Raw genomic sequence first — 25,037 nt, 5'->3', positions numbered from 1 at the left:
GGTGTAAACCACCTGCTCTTCCTGCAGGAGACTATGTTCCAGCTGAGCCAGAAGGTGGAGTAAAACTCTCTCACAGAAAGCAGTGAGAAAATGAGAGCTCAGAAGATAAAATTGCATTGGTAAGCTCAGGACACGGTGTCTAAAAGTTTAAATATCCATTATTTCCTTATTACTGAAAAAAAATATGATCACATCCAGACTTATCAGGCACTAAGAAAAAAGTGTTAGAACCCACAACAAAGAAGCACTTGACAAAAGTACTGCTAAGAAACTGAGGAGATACATAAGGCATAGACTTACTACTCTGAGATGGAGAGTCAAGTGGAGGAAGGTGGATAGTGGACTGCAAAGCCCTCAGCTCTTTTATACCTGTCCCAGACATCCCCAAGCATTGACTTGAGGGCGGTAGTGGCAGAAGCCCCAGATAATCATGACATAAAGCCAGCACTCTTCATGACACACAAGGAGTGATGCGGAGTAATTATATCCCTCATCATTGGTACCCTAAGTAACAAACATGCCCTGGAGAAGAAGAATGTGTTGGGAGGGTCAAACACTGATGCAACATCACATGAAGGACCACATGCTGATGAATCTGACCTCACAAAACCAACAAACCCCAAAGTGTTCCTAATCCCAAACTTCATCTGTGTTGAAGAGTCAGAGGCATCCTGCAGATGAAACATTTTACAGTGCAGCACGCTGCCAGCACGACTCTCATTACCTCCACTTTATGGGCTGGTAAACAGAGATGGTGGAATTGGAAGCAAAAAATGAAGCCATCCCACCCACCTGGGACCACTCCCAGTTGTCCACCATCATCCTACACCAGTAAGGACTGGGAGGCAATTGGGGTGTGAGTTCTAGACAATATGTAAACATTACTTCTGTGAGATATGGGGCATTTCCTGTTCAGTAGCTTCCTAAACATGCTGAAAAAATGTGGAACTATGCTGGATTTTACAGGTGAAGATGCAATTGCACAAAGGATAAGGAAAATATTAGGATTGATTAGTTCCATTTAATGAGGACCAGTAGCATCCAGAATTTCACATAACTGCATGTTGCCATCTAACTATTCCATCTTCTTGTTCTTCACAACCAGTTTGTGCCTCAAAATCCACAAAGGGCAGAGATACAATTGCGTCACTTTACTGGTTGTGTGTCATAAAGCCTATTGGCTTTATTTCATGATTATTGGGAGCTTCTGCCACCACCGCCCTCCCATCTACGCCCTGGGCTCTCTGGGATAGGTATAAAAGAGCTGAGCACTTTGCAGTCCTCTATCCAGCTTCCTCCACTTGACTCCCTTCAGCTCCTGGGTAAGTGCCGCATTCAGAGGCTTCTCAGGGCTCTCTCCCTGCCTCCATCCATACGGGTTTCCTAAACTCTTTCCTCACTGTGGGTCCCTTTGCAGGACTTCTTGATTGTGTGGAAGATGTCCTGCTCCAGCCTGTGTGCCCCTGCCTGCGGTGTGGCCACCCCGGCCCCACTGGCTGACAGCTACAATGAGGCCTGCGTGCGCCAGTGCCCTGACTCCACCGTGGTGATCCAACCCCCAGCCACCGTGGTCACCTTCCCCGGGCCCATCCTCAGCTCCTTCCCACAGAGCTCCGTGGTTGGCTCAGCAGGAGTCCCCGCTGTTGGATCGGGCTTGGGTGGCAGCTTTGGACGTAGTGCCGGCTTTGGGGGCTATGGAGGCCTGGGAGGCTATGGAGGCTCTTATGGCCTTGGGGGCTTTGGGAGCTATGGAGGTTCTGGGGGCAGCTGTGGATACGGTGGCTTTCGTCGTGGTCTTGGATCCCTCAGTGGCAGCTGCGGGCCCTGCTAAGCACAGCACTGCCTCTGTCCACGACTGAAGGAGAGCTCTGAAGAATCCCCTGAAGAAGCATGTCCCCACCTGATGCCATGAGCAAGGACTTCCCTTCGGCACTGCTGGGCTCTGGTGCTTGGACACTTTGTACTCGCACGGAGACCAGCTCTTTCTTCCTCTGCTCCGTTTGATCTTCGCTTCAGGACTCGCTGCTCCGTGATGATGCAGCCCAGTGCTGACTGCCTGCTTCTGTCCTTCTGCCTTCTGCAAGGAGATGGGGACAGCCTCTGGCCAAGGGCTGTAATTCTGTCACCTCCCACCCCCCACTGAACCTGTAATAAAAGCTCTCTTGCATCACAGTTTTCTTCTCTGAGTTTTCCTTCACCCCTCCTGTTGTACCCAGTTCCCACAGCATCTGCACAGGCTCTATGCAGCCACAATCTCTCAGCTGGGCCTTCTCAGGAGCCTTGTGGGCACTGCTCCCTGCCCTCTAACCTGCCCTTGGCTCTATGGCTCCAGCTGGAGCTCACCCCATCCAGATCCCATACAGTGCCTTCAACAGTTGCTCCTGCCTCAGAGCTCTCTCCCTTTCCTCTGCCCCTGGTTCCTGCCTGCTGCAGCCCAAGGAGAGCTCGTGGATAACAGTGAGCTCAGTACCCACTCTTGAGTGTCCCTGTAGGTGGCTTTTTGGGCTGTGGTCCATGGACAACAGTGCAGCCTCCCAATGGGCAAAGGCCATGTCAGAGCATCCTGCAAGGCCATGGTGCAAAGAAAGGAGGCTAAGATTCCCTCAGCAGCCTTGTCTCTTGCCTCTCAAGATTATCTCCTACACCTCTTCTACCCAGAGCTCTATATACCACTACCATAGGCAGTTCTTACTCGCCTTTGGCTGACAAGAAATTCCACAGCAGCTTGGGCCACATGGCTCTGCCTGAGCAAGACAACCCTGCTTCACTCAGCCTTGTGCAGTGAATGCAATGCTGAGCCCTCTGCTGCCCTTCATCTCATACAACGCTCTGGGACTCTAGGCCCCACAAAGCACCTGGCCACATCAAAGCAATGGGGACCAGCCACCACCTCCCACCAATGGGCCTGCAGCCATCCCATGGGGCAGCACAGGAGGCAAAACATGGGGTTTGGCTGAGCTCCATCACACAGGAGCCAGCAGAGGTGAGGAAGGAAGGCAGAAATAAAGATGTAAACAAGGTCAATGGAGGAAGGACAATTTTCCATTCAACCAGTGCAGGAAACCTATGCTTCTTGTTGATGGCATGTGTTCTTCTGAGATCCACAGCAGTGACCAGTCTTCTGCTCCACTACCCAACTTGACATTCCTGACAGGAATCATCTCTGTGCAAGAGCAGCACACAGTGCTTGGATCATGGGACCAGAAGATGTATGGGGAAGAAAATGACACCAGACAAAGAGGAACTCCAAACTGCAACTCAACACCTTTGTGCTCCCTGGATGAGAATGGCCATGCTCCATTCATGTCTGAGAGTGGAACCTTGGGAACATGGGGATGTACCTCATTTACCCCCTCCAGTGCCACCTCCAAGTTATGAACATAGGGCCACTATTAGCAGGTGGCAGGAGCCCTGTCCGTGCACTGCTTGTCTTCCCATTTCCTCTGGTCTCCATGTGTGATTACTGGACTGTCAAGAAAGGATGTGAAAGAAGGCATGGTCAGTCCTTAGTGGACAGAGGGTGTGGAAGAGACTCTGTGGGACATCCAATGAGTGTAAACATACTGAAGGGAGGTTTGTTTATGAGGTGTCATTATACCAATTGCAAGAAGAGAGGAGGCTCAGTGGGATGTGCTCTGCAGGACCTCTATACACTGTTGATCCTCAGCAGTAATGCACAGCCCCACTGGGCGAATGTCCCAGAGGCAATGCTGTGGGAGCAGCTAGCAGCACAGAATCAGAGACTGTGAGATGTGGGGGAAGTAGGGAAGGAGAAGGAAAATAAAAACATCAAGATCAAGATTACGGTGCAAGAGAGAGCTTTTATTGTAGGAATACAGGAGGAGAAGGAGGATGTAAAATGGGCAGCCCCTGGCCAGAGGCTGTTCCCATCAACTTGGAGATGCAGAAGGATAGGAGCAAACAATCAGTGTTGGACTGTGCCATCACAGGGATGCCAGACGTGAAGTAAAGATCATACAGAGCAAAGAAAGATAGAGCTGCGCTCTGTACAAGTACAAGTTGTCCACGCTCCAGAGACCAGCAGTGCCGAAGGGAAGTCCTTGCTCATGGCATCAGGTGGGGATGTACTAGAACTTCTCCGGAGCTCTCCTTCAACCATGGGCAGAGGCAGTGCTGTGCTTAGCAGGGCCCACAGCTGCCACTGAAGTATCCAAGACCTCGGCGCAAGCCACCATATCCACAGCTGCCAAAGCCTCCATAGACCCCAAAGCCTCCAAGGCCAGAAGAGCCTCCATAACCTCCCAGGCCATAAGAGCCCCCAAAGCCAGCACTACGTCCAAAGCTGCCACCCAAGCCCGATCCAACAGCGGGGACTCCTGCTGAGCCAACCACGGAGCTCTGTGGGAAGGAGCTGAGGATGGGCCCGGGGAAGGTGACCACAGTGGCTGGGGGTTGGATCACCACGGTGGAGTCGGGGCACTGGCGCACGCAGGCCTCATTGTAGCTGTCAGCCAGTGGGGCTGGGGCAGCCACACCACAGGCAGGAGCACACAGGCTGGAGCAGGACATCTTCGACACAGTCAAGCAGTCCTGCAAAGGGACCCACAGTGAGGAAAGGGTTAGGGAGAGCCATATGGATGGAGAGGCAGGGAGAGAGCCCTGAGAAGCCTCTGAGAGCTGCACTTACCCAGGAGCTGAAGGGAGTCAAGTGGAGGAAGCTGGATAGAGGACTGTAGAAGCCCTCAGCTCTTTTATACCCATCCCAGACAGCCTGAGGCATACATGAGAGAGCGGTGGTGGCAGAAGCTCCCAATAATCATGAAATAAACCAAATAAGCATCATGACACACAGTGAGAGATGCAGAGCAATTATTTCCATTCCCATTGGGTACACTGAGACAAAAAACATGCCTTGGAGAACAGCAAGGGGATGAGAAGGTCACATGGCTATGCATGATTACTTCAAAGAGAAGGTGTTGCTCTTTCTAATGTGTTTTGAACCAATAACTCCCAATGGGTTCCTAATGCCTTGGCAGGTCAACATGCAGAAACAGACATCATAGCTATAGACGTACCCTTGGCTGGCAAGTCAGAAATGCCCCGTGCTCCCCTGGGCAGGGAGCTGCCAACAATCAGAGATGCTCTGACTTCCCAACCCAATTGCATCCCATTGTTTGCCACTGAAGGGTGGTGGCAGTTGTTTGGGAGCTTGTCCCAGAAGGGGGGGATCATTTCATCGCTTTGTCCAAAGTTTACCAACCCATAAAACAGTGGTAATGAAGGTAATGATAGACATCGTGTCTGTGAGCAGGATTGCAAAGTGGTTTGTCTGCAGGATACCTCTGAGTCTTTCTCATAGATGAAGTTTGGGATTAAGAACAAATTGGGATTTATAGGTGTTGTGAGGTCAGCATCAGCAGCACGTGGTCTGTCTTTCATGTAATTGCTTGTAATCACCACTCCCTCTCATCAGCCACTTGTTCTCCAGAGCATGCTTACATCCCAATATCTCCATTGATGAGGGATTTAATTGCTTTGCCTCACTCCATGATTGTCATGAAACACTGTTGCTTTATTTCACAATTATCTGGGACTTCTGCCACCAATGACCTCCCATCTGTGCCCCGGGCTGTCACGGTTGGGTATAAAAGAGCTGTGCACTTTGTAATCCTCTATCCAGCTTCTTCCACTAGATTCCCTCCCTTCAGCTCCTGGGTAAGTGCAGCTCTCTGAGACTTCTCAGGGCTCTCTCTGCCTAAATCCATATGGCTTTCCTAAACTCTTTCCTCACTGTGGATCCCTTTGCAGGATTCCTTGACTGTGTGGAAAATGTCCTGCTCCAGCCTGTGTGCTCCTGCCTGCGGTGTGGCCGCCCCAGCCCCACTGGCTGACAGCCACAATAAGGCCTGTGTGCGCCAGTGCCCCGACTCCACCGTGGTGATCCAACCCCCGGCCACTGTGGTCACCTTCCCCGGGCCCATCCTCAGCTCCTTCCCACAGAGCTCCGTGGTTGGCTCAGCAGGAGTCCCCGCTGTTGGATCTGGCTTGGGTGGCAGCTTTGGACGTAGTGCCGGCTTTGGGGGCTCTTATGGCCTGGGAGGCTATGGAGGCTCTTATGGCCTTGGAGGCTTTGGGGTCTATGGAGGCTTTGGCAGCTGTGGATATGGTGGCTTGCGCCGAGGTCTTGGATACCTCAGCGGCAGCTGTGGGCCCTGCTAAGCACAGCACTGCCTCTGCCCATGGTCGAAGGGGAGCTCTGCAAAAGCCCCAGCACATCCTCACTTGACACCAAGAGACAGGGTTTCCCTTCGCCATTGCTGGGCACTGGTGCTCAGTCTTCCTGTCCCTGCACAGCGACTCTGTGCTCTATGTTCCATTGCTGTGCTTGTACTTCAACTTAAGGTCTGAACACCCCGTGACGTCACAGCCCAGAACTGAGTGCCTGCTCCTTGACCTCTGTCCTGTGCAAGAGATTGGGGACATCCTCTGGCCAGGGGCTGCCCTTTCACCAACTCTCGCAAACATGGAACCTGCAATAAAATCTGTCTTGCATCACAGTTTCCATCTCTGAGTTTTCCTTCACATCTCCTCGATCCCTAGTTCCCACTGAAGTCACAAAGGCTCTTTGGGGCCACCACTTCCAGCTTACAGCCGAGCCTTCTCAGGATCTCTCTGGGCACTGCCCCATCCCCTCTCACCTGCCCTGAGCAGCAAAAGATTCAGCAGCAGCTGCCCCAGGCAGGCTCCATACTGCACCTTCAGTACTTGCTCCTCCCTCACAGCTCTCCCCCACTTCTCTGCTCCTGGTTTCTGCCCCCTGCAGCTCAAGAAGACTTCTTGGCTCCATACAGAGCTCAGTGTCTGCTCTTGAGTGTCCCTGTAGTTGGCCTTAGTGATGTGGGGTCTGTGGACAGGCGTGCAGCCTTCTGAAGGGCACAAACAGTTCCAGAGACTCCTGTGATGCCCAGAGGCAAAGGAAGGAAGGTGAGAGCCTATGAGCAACCTTGTCTACAGCCTCTCAACATTCTTTCCTGCTCCGCTTCTTTCCAGAGCTCCACATAGCATCGAAGATGCTGATTTTCCCCACCATTGCTCAGAAACAATTTCACAGCAGCTGTGAAAAATTGCTCTGACAGGGCAGCACAGCCGTGCTTCACTCTGCCCCATGTAGTGAATGCAGTGCTGGGCCCTTGGCTGTCCTTCATCTCATACAAACCTCCTGGACTCAGGTCACCCAAATAACCCCCCACCTCAGCGGGATGGGGCCCAGCCAGCACCTCCCACCCATGGGCCCTCACCCAGCCCACATGGGTCTCCTCAGGAGGCAAAACATGGGGTTTGGCTGAGCACGCTCCCACAGCAGCCAGCAGACACGTGGGGAATGAAGGGAGAAACTGAGCTGTAGCCAAAGGTAAGGGAGGAAGGACAATTTTCTGCTCATCCAGTGTAGGAAACCCATGGCTGCTCCTGATATTTGCTGCCTTTTCACCCTTCCCTGTCTTCCAGTTGCTGATGAGTGTGTTCTCCTGAGGTCCCCAGCAGTGACCAGCCTGCTGCTCCACTGCCCACCTTGATTTCTCTGGCGGGTGACGCCTGTGCACAAGACGAGTGCACAGTGCTGGGATTGTGGAAGTAGAAGATGTCTGGGGCACAAAAAGGATGTAAGGAGAGGAGGGCCTCCAAACTCTGACTCAAGACCTTGGTGCTCTCTGGGTCAGGATGGCTGTGCTTCATTCATGGCTGTGAGGGCTACCTTGGAAACGTGGGGTGGTAATTCCCTTACTGTCTCCAGTGTCCCCCTCCAGGATCTGAACACTGGGACACTGTTAGCAGCTGGCAGCAGCCCTGTCCATGCTCTGCTTGTCTCCCCACTTCCCCTTGCCTCCACTTTTTATCACTGGCATAACAAGAAAAGGAAGAGAAAGAAGGCATGTAGAGGCCAGGTTGTGCAGATCTCATGGAAGAGGTTCTGCGGGACACCCATTGAGTGTTAACATACTGAAGTGAGGTTTGTTTCAGAGGTGTCATTGGACCGGTTGTAGAAGAGAGGAGGCTCAGCGGGATGTGCTCTGCAGGACCCTCTATGCACTGTGATCCTCAGCAGTAATGCACCGCCCCAACTGCCAAATGTCCCAGAGCCAGTGCTGTGGGAGCATCTTGCAGCCCAGGCTCAGAGTCTCTGAGATAAAGGGCATTTAGGGAAGGACAAGGAAGACAAAATACGGGGGTCAAGAGTGCAGTGTAAGAGAGCTTTTATTGCAGGTCCAGAGGAGGAGGAGGGAGGTGGCAGAAGGGCAGCCCCTGGCCGGGGGCTGTCCTAGTCTTCTTGCAGAGAGCAGAGGACAGGAGCAGGCAGCCAAAGCTGGGCCATGCTATCATGGGTAAGCCGGTGCAGAAGCAAAGGTCGGGCAGAACAAAGACAGACAGAGGTGGTCCCCATGCAGGCATGCGGTATCCAAGGTTTGCATCCAGCGATGCTGAAGGGAAGCCCATCGTCACGGCATCAGGTGGGAATGTGCTGGGGCTTCTCCAGAGCTCTCTTTCACTGTCCAGATGCAGTGCTGTGCTTAGCAGGGCCCGCAGCTGCCACTGAAGTACCTGTGGCCTCGACGGAAGCCACCATATCCACAGCTGCCAAAGCTTCCATAGCCCCCAAAGCCTCCAAGGCCAGAAGAGCCTCCATAGCCTCCCAGGCCTCCATAGCCCCCAAAGCCAGCACTACGTCCAAAGCTGCCACCCAAGCCCGATCCAACAGCGGGGACTCCTGCTGAGCCAACCACGGAGCTCTGTGGGAAGGAGCTGAGGATGGGCCCGGGGAAGGTGACCACGGTGGCTGGGGGTTGGATCACCACGGTGGAGTCGGGGCACTGGCGCACACAGGCCTCATTGTAGCTGTCAGCCAGTGGGGCTGGGGCGGCCACACCGCAGGCAGGAGCACACAGGCTGGAGCAGGACATCCTTCGGTTCAGGAGATGAAGCTGTGAGAGTAGGCAGAGCCATAGTCAGAGTAGAAATGGAACACAACTCCTTCATGCCTCACTTCTATTTGGAGCATGTGCTGAGAGCCCTGAGAAGCCTCAGAGAGCTGCACTTACCCAGGAGCTGAAGGGAGTCAAGTGGAGGAAGCTGGATAGAGGACTGCAAAGTGTTCAGCACTTTTATACTATCCCAGACAGCCTGAGGCATGCACTCGAGGGCAGTGGTGGCAGAAGCTCCCAATAATCATGAAATAAACCAAATACGCATCATGACTCACAGGAAAAGATGCAGAGCAACTATTTCACTTCCCATTGGGTACACTGAGACAAAAACGTGCCTCGGAGAACAGCAAGGGGATGAGAAGGTCACATGGCTACACACAATTACTTGAAATAAAAGGCGCTGCTCTTGCTGATGTGTTATGAACCAATAACCCCCAGTGTGTTCCTATTGCCTTGTCACGTTAATGCTCACACACAGAGAAATCACAGCAGTAGATGTACCCTTGGCTGGCAAGTCAAAACGCCCCATGCTGCACTGGACAAATAGCTGCCACCAATCAGAGATGCTCTGACTTCCCAACCCAATTGCATCCCACTCTTTGCCACGGAAGGGTGGTGGCAGTTGTTTGGGAGCTGTCCTAGGAGGGTGGGATCATTTCATCGCTTTGTCTAAAGTGTACCGGCCCATAAAACAGTGGTAATGAAGGTAATGATAGACACTGTGTCTGTGAGCAGGATTGCAAAGTGCTTTGTCTGCAGGATACCTGTGAGTCTTTCTCATAGACAAAGTTTGGGATTAGGAACAAATTGAGGTTTACAGGTGTTGCGAGGTCAGCATCAGCAGCACGTGGTCTGTCTTTCATGTAATTGCTTGTAATCACCTGTCCCTCTCATCAGCTACTTGTTCTCCAGGGCATCCTTACATCCCAATATCTCCATTGATGAAGGATTTAATTGCTCTGCCTCACTCCTCAAGTGTCATGAAGCGTGTTGGCTTTATTTAAAGACTATCCGGAACTTCTGCCAATGCCATTCTCAGGTCAGTGCCCCGGGCTGCCTGGGATAGGTATAAAAGAGCTGAGCACTTTGCAGTCCTCTATCCAGCTTCTTCCACTTGACTCCCTTCAGCTCCTGGGTAAGTGCAGCATTCAGAGACTTCTACGAGGAGAGTGGTTAGGCCCTGGAACGGGCTGCCCAGGGAGGTTGTGGATGCCCCGTCCTTGGACGTGTTTAAGGCCAGGTTGGACGGGGTCCTGGGCAACCTGATCTGAATGTGGATGTTTGGTGGCCCTGCTAGGCAGGGGGGTTGGAACTACATGGTCCTTGGGGTCCCTTCCAACCCGGGTGATTCTGTGATTCTGTGATTCTCAGGGCTCTCTCTCTGCCTCCATCCATATGGCTTTCCTAAGCTCTTTCCTTACTGTGAGTTCCCTTTGCAGGACTGCTTGACTGTGTCGAAGATGTCCTGCTCCAGCCTGTGTGCCCCTGCCTGCGGTGTGGCCGCCCCGGCCCCACTGGCTAACAGCTTCAATGAGCCCTGCGTGCGCCAGTGCCCTGACTCCACCGTGGTGATCCAACCCCCGGCCACCGTGGTCACCTTCCCCGGGCCCATCCTCAGCTCCTTCCCACAGAGCTCCGTGGTTGGCTCAGCAGGAGTCCCCGCTGTTGGATCTGGCTTGGGTGGCAGCTTTGGACGTAGTGCCGGCTTTGGGGGCTATGGAGGCTCTTCTGGCCTTGGAGGCTTTGGGGGCTATGGAGGCTTTGGCAGCTGCGGATATGGCAGCTGGGGCCGAGGTCTTGGGTCCCTCGGGGGCAGCTGCGGGCCCTGCTAAGCACAGCACGGCCTCCTGCCCTGGTCAAAGGGAAGCTCCGGAGAAGTCCTAGTACATCCCCACCTGATGCCATGAAAAAGTGTTTCCCTTCGGCACTGCTGGGCTCTGGTGCTTGGACACCTTGTACCTGCACGGGGACCAGCACTATCTTCCTCTACTCCACATTAGCTTCGCTTTAGGACTCACAGCTCTGTGATGACACTGTCATGTGCTGGCTGCCTGCTCCTTGACCTCTGTCCTGTGCAAGAGATTGGGGACATCCTCTGGCCAGGGGCTGCCCTTTCACCAACTCTCGCAAACATGGAACCTGCAATAAAATCTGTCTTGCATCACAGTTTCCATCTCTGAGTTTTCCTTCACATCTCCTCGATCCCTAGTTCCCACTGAAGTCACAAAGGCTCTTTGGGGCCACCACTTCCAGCTTACAGCTGAGCCTTCTCAGGATCTCTGTGGGCACTGCCCCATCCCCTCTCACCTGCCCTGAGCAGCAAAAGATTCAGCAGCAGCTGCCCCAGGCAGGCTCCATACTGCACCTTCAGTACTTGCTCCTCCCTCACCGCTCTCCCCCACTTCTCTGCTCCTGGTTTCTGCCCCTTGCAGCTCAAGAAGACTTCTTGGCTCCATACAGAGCTCAGTGTCTGCTCTTGAGTGTCCCTGTAGTTGGCCTTAGTGATGAGGGGTCTGTGGACAGGCGTGCAGCCTTCTGAAGGGCACAAACAGTTCCAGAGACTCCTGTGATGCCCAGAGGCAAAGGAAGGAAGGTGAGAGCCTATGAGCAACCTTGTCTACAGCCTCTCAACATTCTTTCCTGTTCCGCTTCTTTCCAGAGCTCCACATAGCATCGAGGATGCTGATTTTCCCCACCATGGCTCAGAAACAATTTCACAGCAGCTGTGAAAAATTGCTCTGACAGGGCAGCACAGCCGTGCTTCACTCTGCCCCATGTAGTGAATGCAGTGCTGGGCCCTTGGCTGTCTTTCATCTCATACAAACCTCCTGGACTCAGGTCACCCAAATAAGCCCCCACCTCAGCGGGATGGGGCCCAGCCAGCACCTCCCACCAATGGGCCCTCACCCAGCCCACATGGGTTACCACAGGAGGCAAAACATGGGGTTTGGCTGAGCACGCTCCCACAGCAGCCAGCAGACAGGTGGGGAAGGAAGGGAGAAACTGAGCTGTAGCCAAAGGTAAGGGAGGAAGGACAATTTTCTGCTCATCCAGTGTAGGAAACCCATGGCTGCTCCTGATATTTGCTGCCTTTTCACCCTTCCCTGTCTTCCAGTTGCTGATGAGTGTGTTCTCCTGAGGTCCCCAGCAGTGACCAGCCTGCTGCTCCACTGCCCACCTTGATTTCTCTGGCGGGCGACGCCTGTGCACAAGACGAGTGCACAGTGCTGGGATTGTGGAAGTAGAAGATGTCTGGGGCACAAAAAGGATGTAAGGAGAGGAGGGCCTCCAAACTCTGACTCAAGACCTTGGTGCTCTCCGGGTCAGGATGGCTGTGCTTCATTCATGGCTGTGAGGGCTACCTTGGAAACGTGGGGCGGTAATTCCCTTACCCTCTCCACTGTCCCCCTCCAGGATCTGAACACTGGGACACTGTTAGCAGCTGGCAGCAGCCCTGTCCATGCTCTGCTTGTCTCCCCACTTCCCCTTGCCTCCACTTTTTATCACTGGCATACAAAGAAAAGGAAGAGAAAGAAGGCATGTAGAGGCCAGGTTGTGCAGATCTCATGGAAGAGGTTGTGCGGGACACCCATTGAGTGTTAACATACTCAAGTGAGGTTTGTTTCAGAGGTGTCATTGGACCGGTTGTAGAAGAGAGGAGGCTCAGCGGGATGTGCTCTGCAGGACCCTCTATGCACTGTGATCCTCAGCAGTAATGCACCGCCCCAACTGCCAAATGTCCCAGAGCCAGTGCTGTGGGAGCATCTTGCAGCCCAGACTCAGAGTCTCTGAGATAAAGGGCAATTAGGGAAGGACAAGGAAGACAAAATACAGGGGTCGAGAGTGCAGTGTAAGAGAGCTTTTATTGCAGGTCCAGAGGAGGAGGAGGGAGGTGGCAGAAGGGCAGCCCCTGGCCGGGGGCTGTCCTAGTCTTCTTGCAGAGAGCAGAGGACAGGAGCAGGCAGCCAAAGCTGGGCCATGCTATCATGGGTAAGCCGGTGCAGAAGCAAAGGTCGGGCAGAACAAAGACAGACAGAGGTGGTCCCCATGCAGGCATGCGGTATCCAAGGTTTGCATCCAGCGATGCTGAAGGGAAGCCCATCGTCACGGCATCAGGTGGGAATGTGCTGGGGCTTCTCCAGAGCTCTCTTTCACTGTCCAGATGCAGTGCTGTGCTTAGCAGGGCCCGCAGCTGCCACTGAAGTACCTGTGACCTCGACGGAAGCCACCATATCCACAGCTGCCAAAGCCTCCATAGCCCCCAAAGCCTCCAAGGCCAGAAGAGCCTCCAGAGCCTCCCAGGCTTCCATAGCCCCCAAAGCCAGCACTACGTCCAAAGCTGCCACCCAAGCCCGATCCAACAGCGGGGACTCCTGCTGAGCCAACCACGGAGCTCTGTGGGAAGGAGCTGAGGATGGGCCCGGGGAAGGTGACCACGGTGGCTGGGGGTTGGATCACCACGGTGGAGTCGGGGCACTGGCGCACACAGGCCTCATTGTAGCTGTCAGCCAGTGGGGCTGGGGCGGCCACACCGCAGGCAGGAGCACACAGGCTGGAGCAGGACATCCTTCGGTTCAGGAGATGAAGCTGTGAGAGTAGGCAGAGCCATAGTCAGAATAGAAATGGAACACAACTCCTTCATGCCTCACTTCTATTTGGAGCATGTGCTGCGAGCCCTGAGAAGCCTCAGAGAGCTGCACTTACCCAGGAGCTGAAGGGAGTCAAGTGGAGGAAGCTGGATAGAGGACTGCAAAGTGTTCAGCACTTTTATACTATCCCAGACAGCCTGAGGCATGCACTCGAGGGCAGTGGTGGCAGAAGCTCCCAATAATCATGAAATAAACCAAATACGCATCATGACTCACAGGAAAAGATGCAGAGCAACTATTTCACTTCCCATTGGGTACACTGAGACAAAAACGTGCCTCGGAGAACAGCAAGGGGATGAGAAGGTCACATGGCTACACACAATTACTTGAAATAAAAGGCGCTGCTCTTGCTGATGTGTTATGAACCAATAACCCCCAGTGTGTTCCTATTGCCTTGTCACGTTAATGCTCACACACAGAGAAATCACAGCTGTAGATGTACCCTTGGCTGGCAAGTCAAAACGCCCCATGCTGCACTGGACAAATAGCTGCCAACAATCAGAGATGCTCTGACTTCCCAACCCAATTGCATCCCACTCTTTGCCACGGAAGGGTGGTGGCAGTTGTTTGGGAGCTGTTCCAGGAGGGGGGGATCATTTCATCGCTTTGTCTAAAGTGTACCGGCCCATAAAACAGTGGTAATGAAGGTAATGATAGACATTGTGTCTGTGAGCAGGATTGCAAAGTGGTTTGTCTGCAGGATACCTGTGAGTCTTTCTCATAGACAAAGTTTGGGATTAGGAACAAATTGAGGTTTACAGGTGTTGCGAGGTCAGCATCAGCAGCACGTGGTCTGTCTTTCATGTAATTGCTTGTAATCACCTGTCCCTCTCATCAGCTACTTGTTCTCCAGGGCATCCTTACATCCCAATATCTCCATTGATGAAGGATTTAATTGCTCTGCCTCACTCCTCAAGTGTCATGAAGCGTGTTGGCTTTATTTAAAGACTATCCGGAACTTCTGCCAATGCCACTCTCAGGTCAGTGCCCCGGGCTGTCTGGGATAGGTATAAAAGAGCTGAGCACTTTGCAGTCCTCTATCCAGCTTCTTCCACTTGACTCCCTTCAGCTCCTGGGTAAGTGCAGCATTCAGAGACTTCTACGAGGAGAGTGGTTAGGCCCTGGAACGGGCTGCCCAGGGAGGTTGTGGATGCCCCGTCCTTGGACGTGTTTAAGGCCAGGTTGGACGGGGTCCTGGGCAACCTGATCTGAATGTGGATGTTTGGTGGCCCTGCTAGGCAGGGGGGTTGGAACTACATGATCCTTGGGGTACCTTCCAACCCGGGTGATTCTGTGATTCTGTGATTCTCAGGGCTCTCTCTCTGCCTCCATCCATATGGCTTTCCTAAGATCTTTCCTTACTGTGAGTTCCCTTTGCAGGACTGCTTGACTGTGTCGAAGATGTCCTGCTCCAGCCTGTGTGCCCCTGCCTGCGGTGTGGCCGCCCCGGCCCCACTGGCTAACAGCTTCAATGAGCCCTGCGTGCGCCAGTGCCCTGACTCCACCGTGGTGATCCAACCCCCGGCCACCGTGGTCACCTTCCCCGGGCCCATCCTCAGCTCCTTCCCACAGAGCTCCGTGGTTGGCTCAGCAGGAGTCCCCGCTGTTGGATCGGGCTTGGGTGGCAGCTTTGGACGTAGTGCCGGCTTTGGAGGCTATGGAGGCTCTTCTGGCCTTGGGGGCTTTGGGGGCTATGGAGGCTTTGGCAGCTGTGGATATGGCAGCTGGGGCCGAGGTCTTGGGTCCCTCGGGGGCAGCTGCGGGCCCTGCTAAGCACAGCACGGCCTCCTGCCCTGGTCAAAGGGAAGCTCCGGAGAAGTCCTAGTACATCCCCACCTGATGCCATGAAAAAGTGTTTCCCTTCGGCACTGCTGGGCTCTGGTGCTTGGACACCTTGTACCTGCACGGGGACCAGCACTATCTTCCTCTACTCCAAGTTAGGTTCGCTTTAGGACTCGCAGCTCTGTGATGACACTGTCATGTGCTGGCTGCCTGCTCCTTGACCTCTGTCCTGTGCAAGAGATTGGGGACATCCTCTGGCCAGGGGCTGCCCTTCCACCAACTCTCGCAAACGTGGAACCTGCAATAAAATCTGTCTTGCATCACAGTTTCCATCTCTGAGTTTTCCTTCACATCTCCTCGATCCCTAGTTCCCACTGAAGTCACAAAGGCTCTTTGGGGCCACCACTTCCAGCTTACAGCTGAGCCTTCTCAGGATCTCTCTGGGCACTGCCCCATCTCCTCTCACCTGCCCTGAGCAGCAAAAGATTCAGCAGCAGCTGCCCCAGGCAGGCTCCATACTGCACCTTCAGTACTTGCTCCTCCCTCACAGCTCTCCCCCACTTCTCTGCTCCTGGTTTCTGCCCCTTGCAGCTCAAGAAGACTTCTTGGCTCCATACAGAGCTCAGTGTCTGCTCTTGAGTGTCCCTGTAGTTGGCCTTAGTGATGAGGGGTCTGTGGACAGGCGTGCAGCCTTCTGAAGGGCACAAACAGTTCCAGAGACTCCTGTGATGCCCAGAGGCAAAGGAAGGAAGGTGAGAGCCTATGAGCAACCTTGTCTACAGCCTCTCAACATTCTTTCCTGCTCCGCTTCTTTCCAGAGCTCCACATAGCATCGAAGATGCTGATTTTCCCCACCATTGCTCAGAAACAATTTCACAGCAGCTGTGAAAAATTGCTCTGACAGGGCAGCACAGCCATGCTTCACTCTGCCCCATGTAGTGAATGCAATGCTGGGCCCTTGGCTGTCTTTCATCTCATACAAACCTCCTGGACTCAGGCCACCCAAATAACCCCCCACCTCAGCGGGATGGGGCCCAGCCAGCACCTCCCACCAATGGGCCCTCACCCAGCCCACATGGGTCACCACAGGAGGCAAAACATGGGGTTTGGCTGGGCACGCTCCCACAGCAGCCAGCAGACAGGTGGGGAAGGAAGGGAGAAACTGAGCTGTAGCCAAAGGTAAGGGAGGAAGGACAATTTTCTGCTCATCCAGTGTAGGAAACCCATGGCTGCTCCTGATATTTGCTGCCTTTTCACCCTTCCCTGTCTTCCAGTTGCTGATGAGTGTGTTCTCCTGAGGTCCCCAGCAGTGACCAGCCTGCTGCTCCACTGCCCACCTTGATTTCTCTGGCGGGTGACGCCTGTGCACAAGACGAGTGCACAGTGCTGGGATTGTGGAAGTAGAAGATGTCTGGGGCACAAAAAGGATGTAAGGAGAGGAGGGCCTCCAAACTCTGACTCAAGACCTTGGTGCTCTCCGGGTCAGGATGGCTGTGCTTCATTCATGGCTGTGAGGGCTACCTTGGAAACGTGGGGCGGTAATTCCCTTACCCTCTCCACTGTCCCCCTCCAGGATCTGAACACTGGGACACTGTTAGCAGCTGGCAGCAGCCCTGTCCATGCTCTGCTTGTCTCCCCACTTCCCCTTGCCTCCACTTTTTATCACTGGCATAACAAGAAAAGGAAGAGAAAGAAGGCATGTAGAGGCCAGGTTTTGCAGATCTCATGGAAGAGGTTCTGCGGGACACCCATTGAGTGTTAACATACTCAAGTGAGGTTTGTTTCAGAGGTGTCATTGGACCGGTTGTAGAAGAGAGGAGGCTCAGCGGGATGTGCTCTGCAGGACCCGCTATGCACTGTGATCCTCAGCAGTAATGCACCGCCCCAACTGCCAAATGTCCCAGAGCCAGTGCTGTGGGAGCATCTTGCAGCCCAGGCTCAGAGTCTCTGAGATAAAGGGCATTTAGGGAAGGACAAGGAAGACAAAATACGGGGGTCAAGAGTGCAGTGTAAGAGAGCTTTTATTGCAGGTCCAGAGGAGGAGGAGGGAGGTGGCAGAAGGGCAGCCCCTGGCCGGGGGCTGTCCTAGTCTTCTTGCAGAGAGCAGAGGACAGGAGCAGGCAGCCAAAGCTGGGCCATGCTATCATGGGTAAGCCGGTGCAGAAGCAAAGGTCGGGCAGAACAAAGACAGACAGAGGTGGTCCCCATGCAGGCATGCGGTATCCAAGGTTTGCATCCAGCGATGCTGAAGGGAAGCCCATTGTCACGGCATCAGGTGGGAATGTGCTGGGGCTTCTCCAGAGCTCTCTTTCACTGTCCAGATGCAGTGCTGTGCTTAGCAGGGCCCGCAGCTGCCACTGAAGTACCTGTGACCTCGACGGAAGCCACCATATCCACAGCTGCCAAAGCTTCCATAGCCCCCAAAGCCTCCAAGGCCAGAAGAGCCTCCAGAGCCTCCCAGGCTTCCATAGCCCCCAAAGCCAGCACTACATCCAAAGCTGCCACCCAAGCCAGATCCAACAGCGGGGACTCCTGCTGAGCCAACCACGGAGCTCTGTGGGAAGGAGCTGAGGATGGGCCCGGGGAAGGTGACCACAGTGGCTGGGGGTTGGATCACCACGGTGGAGTCGGGGCACTGGCGCACACAGGCCTCATTGTAGCTGTCAGCCAGTGGGGCTGGGGCGGCCACACCGCAGGCAGGAGCACACAGGCTGGAGCAGGACATCCTTCGGTTCAGGAGATGAAGCTGTGAGAGGAGGAAGAGCCATAGTCAGAATAGAAATGGAACACAACTCCTTCATGCCTCACTTCTATTTGGAGCATGTGCTGAGAGCCCTGAGAAGCCTCAGAGAGCTGCACTTACCCAGGAGCTGAAGGGAGTCAAGTGGAGGAAGCTGGATAGAGGACTGCAAAGTGTTCAGCACTTTTATACTATCCCAGACAGCCTGAGGCATGCACTCGAGGGCAGTGGTGGCAGAAGCTCCCAATAATCATGAAATAAACCAAATACGCATCATGACTCACAGGAAAAGATGCAGAGCAACTATTTCACTTCCCATTGGGTACACTGAGACAAAAACGTGCCTCGGAGAACAGCAAGGGGATGAGAAGGTCACATGGCTACACACAATTACTTGAAATAAAAGGCGCTGCTCTTGCTGATGTGTTATGAACCAATAACCCCCAGTGTGTTCCTATTGCCTTGTCACGTTAATGCTCACACACAGAGAAATCACAGCAGTAGATGTACCCTTGGCTGGCAAGTCAAAACGCCCCATGCTGCACTGGACAAATAGCTGCCACCAATCAGAGATGCTCTGACTTCCCAACCCAATTGCATCCCACTCTTTGCCACGGAAGGGTGGTGGCAGTTGTTTGGGAGCTGTCCTAGGAGGGTGGGATCATTTCATCGCTTTGTCTGAAGTGTACCGGCCCATAAAACAGTGGTAATGAAGGTAATGATAGACACTGTGTCTGTGAGCAGGATTGCAAAGTGCTTTGTCTGCAGGATACCTGTGAGTCTTTCTCATAGACAAAGTTTGGGATTAGGAACAAATTGAGGTTTACAGGTGTTGCGAGGTCAGCATCAGCAGCACGTGGTCTGTCTTTCATGTAATTGCTTGTAATCACCTGTCCCTCTCATCAGCTACTTGTTCTCCAGGGCATCCTTACATCCCAATATCTCCATTGATGAAGGATTTAATTGCTCTGCCTCACTCCTCAAGTGTCATGAAGCGTGTTGGCTTTATTTAAAGACTATCCGGAACTTCTGCCAATGCCACTCTCAGGTCAGTGCCCCGGGCTGTCTGGGATAGGTATAAAAGAGCTGAGCACTTTGCAGTCCTCTATCCAGCTTCTTCCACTTGACTCCCTTCAGCTCCTGGGTAAGTGCAGCATTCAGAGACTTCTACTAGGAGAGTGGTTAGGCCCTGGAACGGGCTGCCCAGGGAGGTTGTGGATGCCCCGTCCTTGGACGTGTTTAAGGCCAGGTTGGACGGGGTCCTGGGCAACCTGATCTGAATGTGGATGTTTGGTGGCCCTGCTAGGCAGGGGGGTTGGAACTACATGATCCTTGGGGTACCTTCCAACCCGGGTGATTCTGTGATTCTGTGATTCTCAGGGCTCTCTCTCTGCCTCCATCCATATGGCTTTCCTAAGATCTTTCCTTACTGTGAGTTCCCTTTGCAGGACTGCTTGACTGTGTCGAAGATGTCCTGCTCCAGCCTGTGTGCCCCTGCCTGCGGTGTGGCCGCCCCGGCCCCACTGGCTAACAGCTTCAATGAGCCCTGCGTGCGCCAGTGCCCTGACTCCACCGTGGTGATCCAACCCCCGGCCACCGTGGTCACCTTCCCCGGGCCCATCCTCAGCTCCTTCCCACAGAGCTCCGTGGTTGGCTCAGCAGGAGTCCCCGCTGTTGGATCGGGCTTGGGTGGCAGCTTTGGACGTAGTGCCGGCTTTGGGGGCTATGGAGGCTCTTCTGGCCTTGGGGGCTTTGGGGGCTATGGAGGCTTTGGCAGCTGCGGATATGGCAGCTGGGGCCGAGGTCTTGGGTCCCTCGGGGGCAGCTGCGGGCCCTGCTAAGCACAGCACGGCCTCCTGCCCTGGTCAAAGGGAAGCTCCGGAGAAGTCCTAGTACATCCCCACCTGATGCCATGAAAAAGTGTTTCCCTTCGGCACTGCTGGGCTCTGGTGCTTGGACACCTTGTACCTGCACGGGGACCAGCACTATCTTCCTCTACTCCACATTAGCTTCGCTTTAGGACTCACAGCTCTGTGATGACACTGTCATGTGCTGGCTGCCTGCTCCTTGACCTCTGTCCTGTGCAAGAGATTGGGGACATCCTCTGGCCAGGGGCTGCCCTTTCACCAACTCTCGCAAACGTGGAACCTGCAATAAAATCTGTCTTGCATCAGTTTCCATCTCTGAGTTTTCCTTCACATCTCCTCGATCCCTAGTTCCCACTGAAGTCACAAAGGCTCTTTGGGGCCACCACTTCCAGCTTACAGCTGAGCCTTCTCAGGATCTCTCTGGGCACTGCCCCATCTCCTCTCACCTGCCCTGAGCAGCAAAAGATTCAGCAGCAGCTGCCCCAGGCAGGCTCCATACTGCACCTTCAGTACTTGCTCCTCCCTCACCGCTCTCCCCCACTTCTCTGCTCCTGGTTTCTGCCCCTTGCAGCTCAAGAAGACTTCTTGGCTCCATACAGAGCTCAGTGTCTGCTCTTGAGTGTCCCTGTAGTTGGCCTTAGTGATGTGGGGTCTGTGGACAGGCGTGCAGCCTTCTGAAGGGCACAAACAGTTCCAGAGACTCCTGTGATGCCCAGAGGCAAAGGAAGGAAGGTGAGAGCCTATGAGCAACCTTGTCTACAGCCTCTCAACATTCTTTCCTGTTCCGCTTCTTTCCAGAGCTCCACATAGCATCGAGGATGCTGATTTTCCCCACCATGGCTCAGAAACAATTTCACAGCAGCTGTGAAAAATTGCTCTGACAGGGCAGCACAGCCGTGCTTCACTCTGCCCCATGTAGTGAATGCAGTGCTGGGCCCTTGGCTGTCCTTCATCTCATACAAACCTCCTGGACTCAGGCCACCCAAATAAGCCCCCACCTCAGCGGGATGGGGCCCAGCCAGCACCTCCCACCAATGGGCCCTCACCCAGCCCACATGGGTCACCACAGGAGGCAAAACATGGGGTTTGGCTGGGCACGCTCCCACAGCAGCCAGCAGACAGGTGGGGAAGGAAGGGAGAAACTGAGCTGTAGCCAAAGGTAAGGGAGGAAGGACAATTTTCTGCTCATCCAGTGTAGGAAACCCATGGCTGCTCCTGATATTTGCTGCCTTTTCACCCTTCCCTGTCTTCCAGTTGCTGATGAGTGTGTTCTCCTGAGGTCCCCAGCAGTGACCAGCCTGCTGCTCCACTGCCCACCTTGATTTCTCTGGCGGGTGACGCCTGTGCACAAGACGAGTGCACAGTGCTGGGATTGTGGAAGTAGAAGATGTCTGGGGCACAAAAAGGATGTAAGGAGAGGAGGGCCTCCAAACTCTGACTCAAGACCTTGGTGCTCTCCGGGTCAGGATGGCTGTGCTTCATTCATGGCTGTGAGGGCTACCTTGGAAACGTGGGGCGGTAATTCCCTTACCCTCTCCACTGTCCCCCTCCAGGATCTGAACACAGGGACACTGTTAGCAACTGGCAGCAGCCCTGTCCATGCTCTGCTTGTCTCCCCACTTCCCCTTGCCTCCACTTTTTATCACTGGCATAACAAGAAAAGGAAGAGAAAGAAGGCACGTAGAGGCCAGGTTTTGCAGATCTCATGGAAGAGGTTCTGCGGGACACCCATTGAGTGTTAACATACTCAAGTGAGGTTTGTTTCAGAGGTGTCATTGGACCGGTTGTAGAAGAGAGGAGGCTCAGCGGGATGTGCTCTGCAGGACCCTCTATGCACTGTGATCCTCAGCAGTAATGCACCGCCCCAACTGCCAAATGTCCCAGAGCCAGTGCTGTGGGAGCATCTTGCAGCCCAGGCTCAGAGTCTCTGAGATAAAGGGCATTTAGGGAAGGACAAGGAAGACAAAATACGGGGGTCAAGAGTGCAGTGTAAGAGAGCTTTTATTGCAGGTCCAGAGGAGGAGGAGGGAGGTGGCAGAAGGGCAGCCCCTGGCCGGGGGCTGTCCTAGTCTTCTTGCAGAGAGCAGAGGACAGGAGCAGGCAGCCGAAGCTGTGCCATGCTGTCACGGTCACGGGTAAGCCGGTGCAGAAGCAAAGGTCGGGCAGAACAAAGACAGACAGAGGTGGTCCCCATGCAGGAACGTGGCATTCAAGGTTTGCATCCAGCGATGCTGAAGTGAAGCCCATCATCACGGCATCAGGTGGGGATTTGCTGGGTCTTGTGCAGAGCTCTCTTTCACTGTCCAGATGCAGTGCTGTGCTTAGCAGGGCCCGCAGCTGCCACTGAAGTACCTGTGACCTCGACGGAAGCCACCGTATCCACAGCTGCCAAAGCTTCCATAGCCCCCAAAGCCTCCAAGGCCAGAAGAGCCTCCAGAGCCTCCCAGGCCTCCATAGCCCCCAAAGCCAGCACTACGTCCAAAGCTGCCACCCAAGCCCGATCCAACAGCGGGGACTCCTGCTGAGCCAACCACGGAGCTCTGTGGGAAGGAGCTGAGGATGGGCCCGGGGAAGGTGACCACGGTGGCTGGGGGTTGGATCACCACGGTGGAGTCGGGGCACTGGCGCACACAGGCCTCATTGTAGCTGTCAGCCAGTGGGGCTGGGGCGGCCACACCGCAGGCAGGAGCACACAGGCTGGAGCAGGACATCCTTCGGTTCAGGAGATGAAGCTGTGAGAGGAGGAAGAGCCATAGTCAGAATAGAAATGGAACACAACTCCTTCATGCCTCACTTCTATTTGGAGCATGTGCTGAGAGCCCTGAGAAGCCTCAGAGAGCTGCACTTACCCAGGAGCTGAAGGGAGTCAAGTGGAGGAAGCTGGATAGAGGACTGCAAAGTGTTCAGCACTTTTATACTATCCCAGACAGCCTGAGGCATGCACTCGAGGGCAGTGGTGGCAGAAGCTCCCAATAATCATGAAATAAACCAAATACGCATCATGACTCACAGGAAAAGATGCAGAGCAACTATTTCACTTCCCATTGGGTACACTGAGACAAAAACGTGCCTCGGAGAACAGCAAGGGGATGAGAAGGTCACATGGCTACACACAATTACTTGAAATAAAAGGCGCTGCTCTTGCTGATGTGTTATGAACCAATAACCCCCAGTGTGTTCCTATTGCCTTGTCACGTTAATGCTCACACACAGAGAAATCACAGCAGTAGATGTACCCTTGGCTGGCAAGTCAAAACGCCCCATGCTGCACTGGACAAATAGCTGCCACCAATCAGAGATGCTCTGACTTCCCAACCCAATTGCATCCCACTCTTTGCCACGGAAGGGTGGTGGCAGTTGTTTGGGAGCTGTCCTAGGAGGGTGGGATCATTTCATCGCTTTGTCTGAAGTGTACCGGCCCATAAAACAGTGGTAATGAAGGTAATGATAGACACTGTGTCTGTGAGCAGGATTGCAAAGTGCTTTGTCTGCAGGATACCTGTGAGTCTTTCTCATAGACAAAGTTTGGGATTAGGAACAAATTGAGGTTTACAGGTGTTGCGAGGTCAGCATCAGCAGCACGTGGTCTGTCTTTCATGTAATTGCTTGTAATCACCTGTCCCTCTCATCAGCTACTTGTTCTCCAGGGCATCCTTACATCCCAATATCTCCATTGATGAAGGATTTAATTGCTCTGCCTCACTCCTCAAGTGTCATGAAGCGTGTTGGCTTTATTTAAAGACTATCCGGAACTTCTGCCAATGCCACTCTCAGGTCAGTGCCCCGGGCTGTCTGGGATAGGTATAAAAGAGCTGAGCACTTTGCAGTCCTCTATCCAGCTTCTTCCACTTGACTCCCTTCAGCTCCTGGGTAAGTGCAGCATTCAGAGGCTTCTCAGGGCTCTCTCTCTGCCTCCATCCATATGGCTTTCCTAAGCTCTTTCCTTACTTTGAGTTCCCTTTGCAGGACTCCTTGTCTGTGTCGAATATGTCCTGCTCCAGCCTGTGTGCCCCTGCCTGCGGTGTGGCCGCCCCGGCCCCACTGGCTAACAGCTTCAATGAGCCCTGCGTGCGCCAGTGCCCTGACTCCACCGTGGTGATCCAACCCCCAGCCACCGTGGTCACCTTCCCCGGGCCCATCCTCAGCTCCTTCCCACAGAGCTCCGTGGTTGGCTCAGCAGGAGTCCCCGCTGTTGGATCGGGCTTGGGTGGCAGCTTTGGACGTAGTGCCGGCTTTGGGGGCTATGGAGGCTCTTCTGGCCTTGGAGGCTTTGGGGGCTATGGAGGCTTTGGCAGCTGTGGATATGGTGGCTGGCGTCGAGGCTACAGATACCTCAGTGGCAGCTGCGGGCCCTGCTAAGTACAACACCGCCTATGGCCCTGGTCGAAGGAGAGCTCTGGAGAAGCCCCAGCACGTCCCCACCTGATGCTGTGAGGAAGGGCTCCCCTTCAGCCTTGCTGTGTCTGGGATTGGATTCCTCATGCTTGTACGGGAACCAGCTCTTTCTTCTGCTCCCCTTGATCTTCACTTCAGTGTTCTCTGACCCACGATTATGCAGCCCTGTGCTGGCTGCCTGCTACTTTCTGTCTGCCCTCTGGAAGGAGATGGGGACAGCCTCTGGCCAGGGGCTGCCCTTCTTCTATGTTTATCCTCATGCTCGGACCTGCAATAAAAGCTCCCTTACACTGCATTCTTGACCTTGGTGTTTTTATTTTCCTTCTCCTTTCCCCACATCTCAGAGGCTGCAGGTGTGGGCTGTGAGCTGCTCCCACAGTAGTGCCATTGTCACATTAGGCTGTTGGGGCATTCCATTACAGCTGAGGATCACCAGTGCACAGATGGTCCTGCAGAGCCCATTCCACGGAGTCTCCTCCCTTCTTGCAATGGGTGTAATGACGTCTCATATACAAACCTCACTTCAGTATGTTAACACTCACTGGATGTCCCACAGAACGTCTTCTACACCCTCTGATCATCCAGGGCTCTCCATGCCTTGATCACCTTCTTTTCCTGCCATGGCAGTGTTCATATGTAGAGGTCAGACAAAATGGGGAAA

General features: G+C 54.0%; 11 protein-coding genes across 15 annotated transcripts; 6 read left to right on the top strand and 5 right to left on the bottom strand.

Annotated features, from left to right (window-relative positions):
• The first annotated feature begins 1,306 nt into the window (after nt 1-1,306).
• LOC125685889 (claw keratin-like) lies at nt 1,307-10,858 on the top strand. Its single transcript, XM_048929357.1, has 2 exons — nt 1,307-1,322; nt 10,382-10,858. Exon 2 carries the CDS (start codon nt 10,403-10,405, stop codon nt 10,772-10,774), a length of 372 nt encoding a protein of 123 aa, XP_048785314.1. The 5' UTR covers nt 1,307-1,322; nt 10,382-10,402; the 3' UTR covers nt 10,775-10,858.
• LOC125685877 (claw keratin-like) lies at nt 1,439-1,831 on the top strand. Its single transcript, XM_048929342.1, has one exon. It carries the CDS (start codon nt 1,439-1,441, stop codon nt 1,829-1,831), a length of 393 nt encoding a protein of 130 aa, XP_048785299.1.
• LOC125685878 (claw keratin-like) lies at nt 4,141-4,530 on the bottom strand. The gene has a single exon (XM_048929343.1). It carries the CDS (start codon nt 4,528-4,530, stop codon nt 4,141-4,143), a length of 390 nt encoding a protein of 129 aa, XP_048785300.1.
• LOC125685884 (claw keratin-like) lies at nt 5,791-6,180 on the top strand. Its single transcript, XM_048929348.1, has one exon. It carries the CDS (start codon nt 5,791-5,793, stop codon nt 6,178-6,180), a length of 390 nt encoding a protein of 129 aa, XP_048785305.1.
• On the bottom strand, nt 8,529-8,918 carry LOC125685881 (claw keratin-like). The gene has a single exon (XM_048929346.1). The coding sequence runs from the start codon at nt 8,916-8,918 to the stop codon at nt 8,529-8,531; it is 390 nt and encodes a 129-aa protein (XP_048785303.1).
• LOC125685887 (claw keratin-like) lies at nt 10,061-24,671 on the top strand. Of its 5 annotated transcripts, none has more exons than XM_048929356.1 (2): nt 10,061-10,077; nt 23,948-24,671. In XM_048929356.1, the coding sequence occupies exon 2, from the start codon at nt 23,969-23,971 to the stop codon at nt 24,338-24,340; it is 372 nt and encodes a 123-aa protein (XP_048785313.1). In that variant the 5' UTR covers nt 10,061-10,077; nt 23,948-23,968; the 3' UTR covers nt 24,341-24,671. The 5 variants fall into 5 exon arrangements, with proteins under 5 accessions (XP_048785313.1, XP_048785312.1, XP_048785311.1 ...); XM_048929355.1 differs by lacking the exon at nt 10,061-10,077 and adding an exon at nt 14,651-14,667; XM_048929354.1 differs by lacking the exon at nt 10,061-10,077 and adding an exon at nt 19,241-19,257.
• LOC125685880 (claw keratin-like) lies at nt 13,119-13,508 on the bottom strand. The gene has a single exon (XM_048929345.1). The coding sequence runs from the start codon at nt 13,506-13,508 to the stop codon at nt 13,119-13,121; it is 390 nt and encodes a 129-aa protein (XP_048785302.1).
• On the top strand, nt 14,487-15,685 carry LOC125685886 (claw keratin-like). The gene is made up of 2 exons (XM_048929351.1): nt 14,487-14,571; nt 14,972-15,685. Exon 2 carries the CDS (start codon nt 14,993-14,995, stop codon nt 15,362-15,364), a length of 372 nt encoding a protein of 123 aa, XP_048785308.1. The 5' UTR covers nt 14,487-14,571; nt 14,972-14,992; the 3' UTR covers nt 15,365-15,685.
• LOC125685883 (claw keratin-like) lies at nt 17,709-18,098 on the bottom strand. Its single transcript, XM_048929347.1, has one exon. The coding sequence runs from the start codon at nt 18,096-18,098 to the stop codon at nt 17,709-17,711; it is 390 nt and encodes a 129-aa protein (XP_048785304.1).
• LOC125685885 (claw keratin-like) lies at nt 19,077-20,099 on the top strand. Its single transcript, XM_048929349.1, has 2 exons — nt 19,077-19,161; nt 19,562-20,099. Exon 2 carries the CDS (start codon nt 19,583-19,585, stop codon nt 19,952-19,954), a length of 372 nt encoding a protein of 123 aa, XP_048785306.1. The 5' UTR covers nt 19,077-19,161; nt 19,562-19,582; the 3' UTR covers nt 19,955-20,099.
• LOC125685879 (claw keratin-like) lies at nt 22,303-22,692 on the bottom strand. Its single transcript, XM_048929344.1, has one exon. It carries the CDS (start codon nt 22,690-22,692, stop codon nt 22,303-22,305), a length of 390 nt encoding a protein of 129 aa, XP_048785301.1.
• Nucleotides 24,672-25,037: the final 366 nt, after the last annotated feature.

The sequence above is a fragment of the Lagopus muta genome, chromosome 29 (genome assembly GCF_023343835.1).
Source record: "Lagopus muta isolate bLagMut1 chromosome 29, bLagMut1 primary, whole genome shotgun sequence".
NCBI lineage: Eukaryota > Metazoa > Chordata > Aves > Galliformes > Phasianidae > Lagopus > Lagopus muta.
The sequence above is the reverse complement of the archived record's forward strand: the minus strand, read 5'-3'. Positions and strand labels throughout refer to the sequence as shown.

Bases quoted from the DNA above. Each gene is read 5' to 3' on its own strand.
- LOC125685878 (XM_048929343.1), bottom strand. From the start codon at position 4,530: ATGTCCTGCTCCAGCCTGTGTGCTCCTGCCTGTGGTGTGGCTGCCCCA.
- LOC125685887 (XM_048929356.1), top strand. From the start codon at position 23,969: ATGTCCTGCTCCAGCCTGTGTGCCCCTGCCTGCGGTGTGGCCGCCCCG.
- LOC125685879 (XM_048929344.1), bottom strand. From the start codon at position 22,692: ATGTCCTGCTCCAGCCTGTGTGCTCCTGCCTGCGGTGTGGCCGCCCCA.
- LOC125685884 (XM_048929348.1), top strand. From the start codon at position 5,791: ATGTCCTGCTCCAGCCTGTGTGCTCCTGCCTGCGGTGTGGCCGCCCCA.
- LOC125685889 (XM_048929357.1), top strand. From the start codon at position 10,403: ATGTCCTGCTCCAGCCTGTGTGCCCCTGCCTGCGGTGTGGCCGCCCCG.
- LOC125685877 (XM_048929342.1), top strand. From the start codon at position 1,439: ATGTCCTGCTCCAGCCTGTGTGCCCCTGCCTGCGGTGTGGCCACCCCG.
- LOC125685880 (XM_048929345.1), bottom strand. From the start codon at position 13,508: ATGTCCTGCTCCAGCCTGTGTGCTCCTGCCTGCGGTGTGGCCGCCCCA.
- LOC125685883 (XM_048929347.1), bottom strand. From the start codon at position 18,098: ATGTCCTGCTCCAGCCTGTGTGCTCCTGCCTGCGGTGTGGCCGCCCCA.
- LOC125685881 (XM_048929346.1), bottom strand. From the start codon at position 8,918: ATGTCCTGCTCCAGCCTGTGTGCTCCTGCCTGCGGTGTGGCCGCCCCA.
- LOC125685885 (XM_048929349.1), top strand. From the start codon at position 19,583: ATGTCCTGCTCCAGCCTGTGTGCCCCTGCCTGCGGTGTGGCCGCCCCG.
- LOC125685886 (XM_048929351.1), top strand. From the start codon at position 14,993: ATGTCCTGCTCCAGCCTGTGTGCCCCTGCCTGCGGTGTGGCCGCCCCG.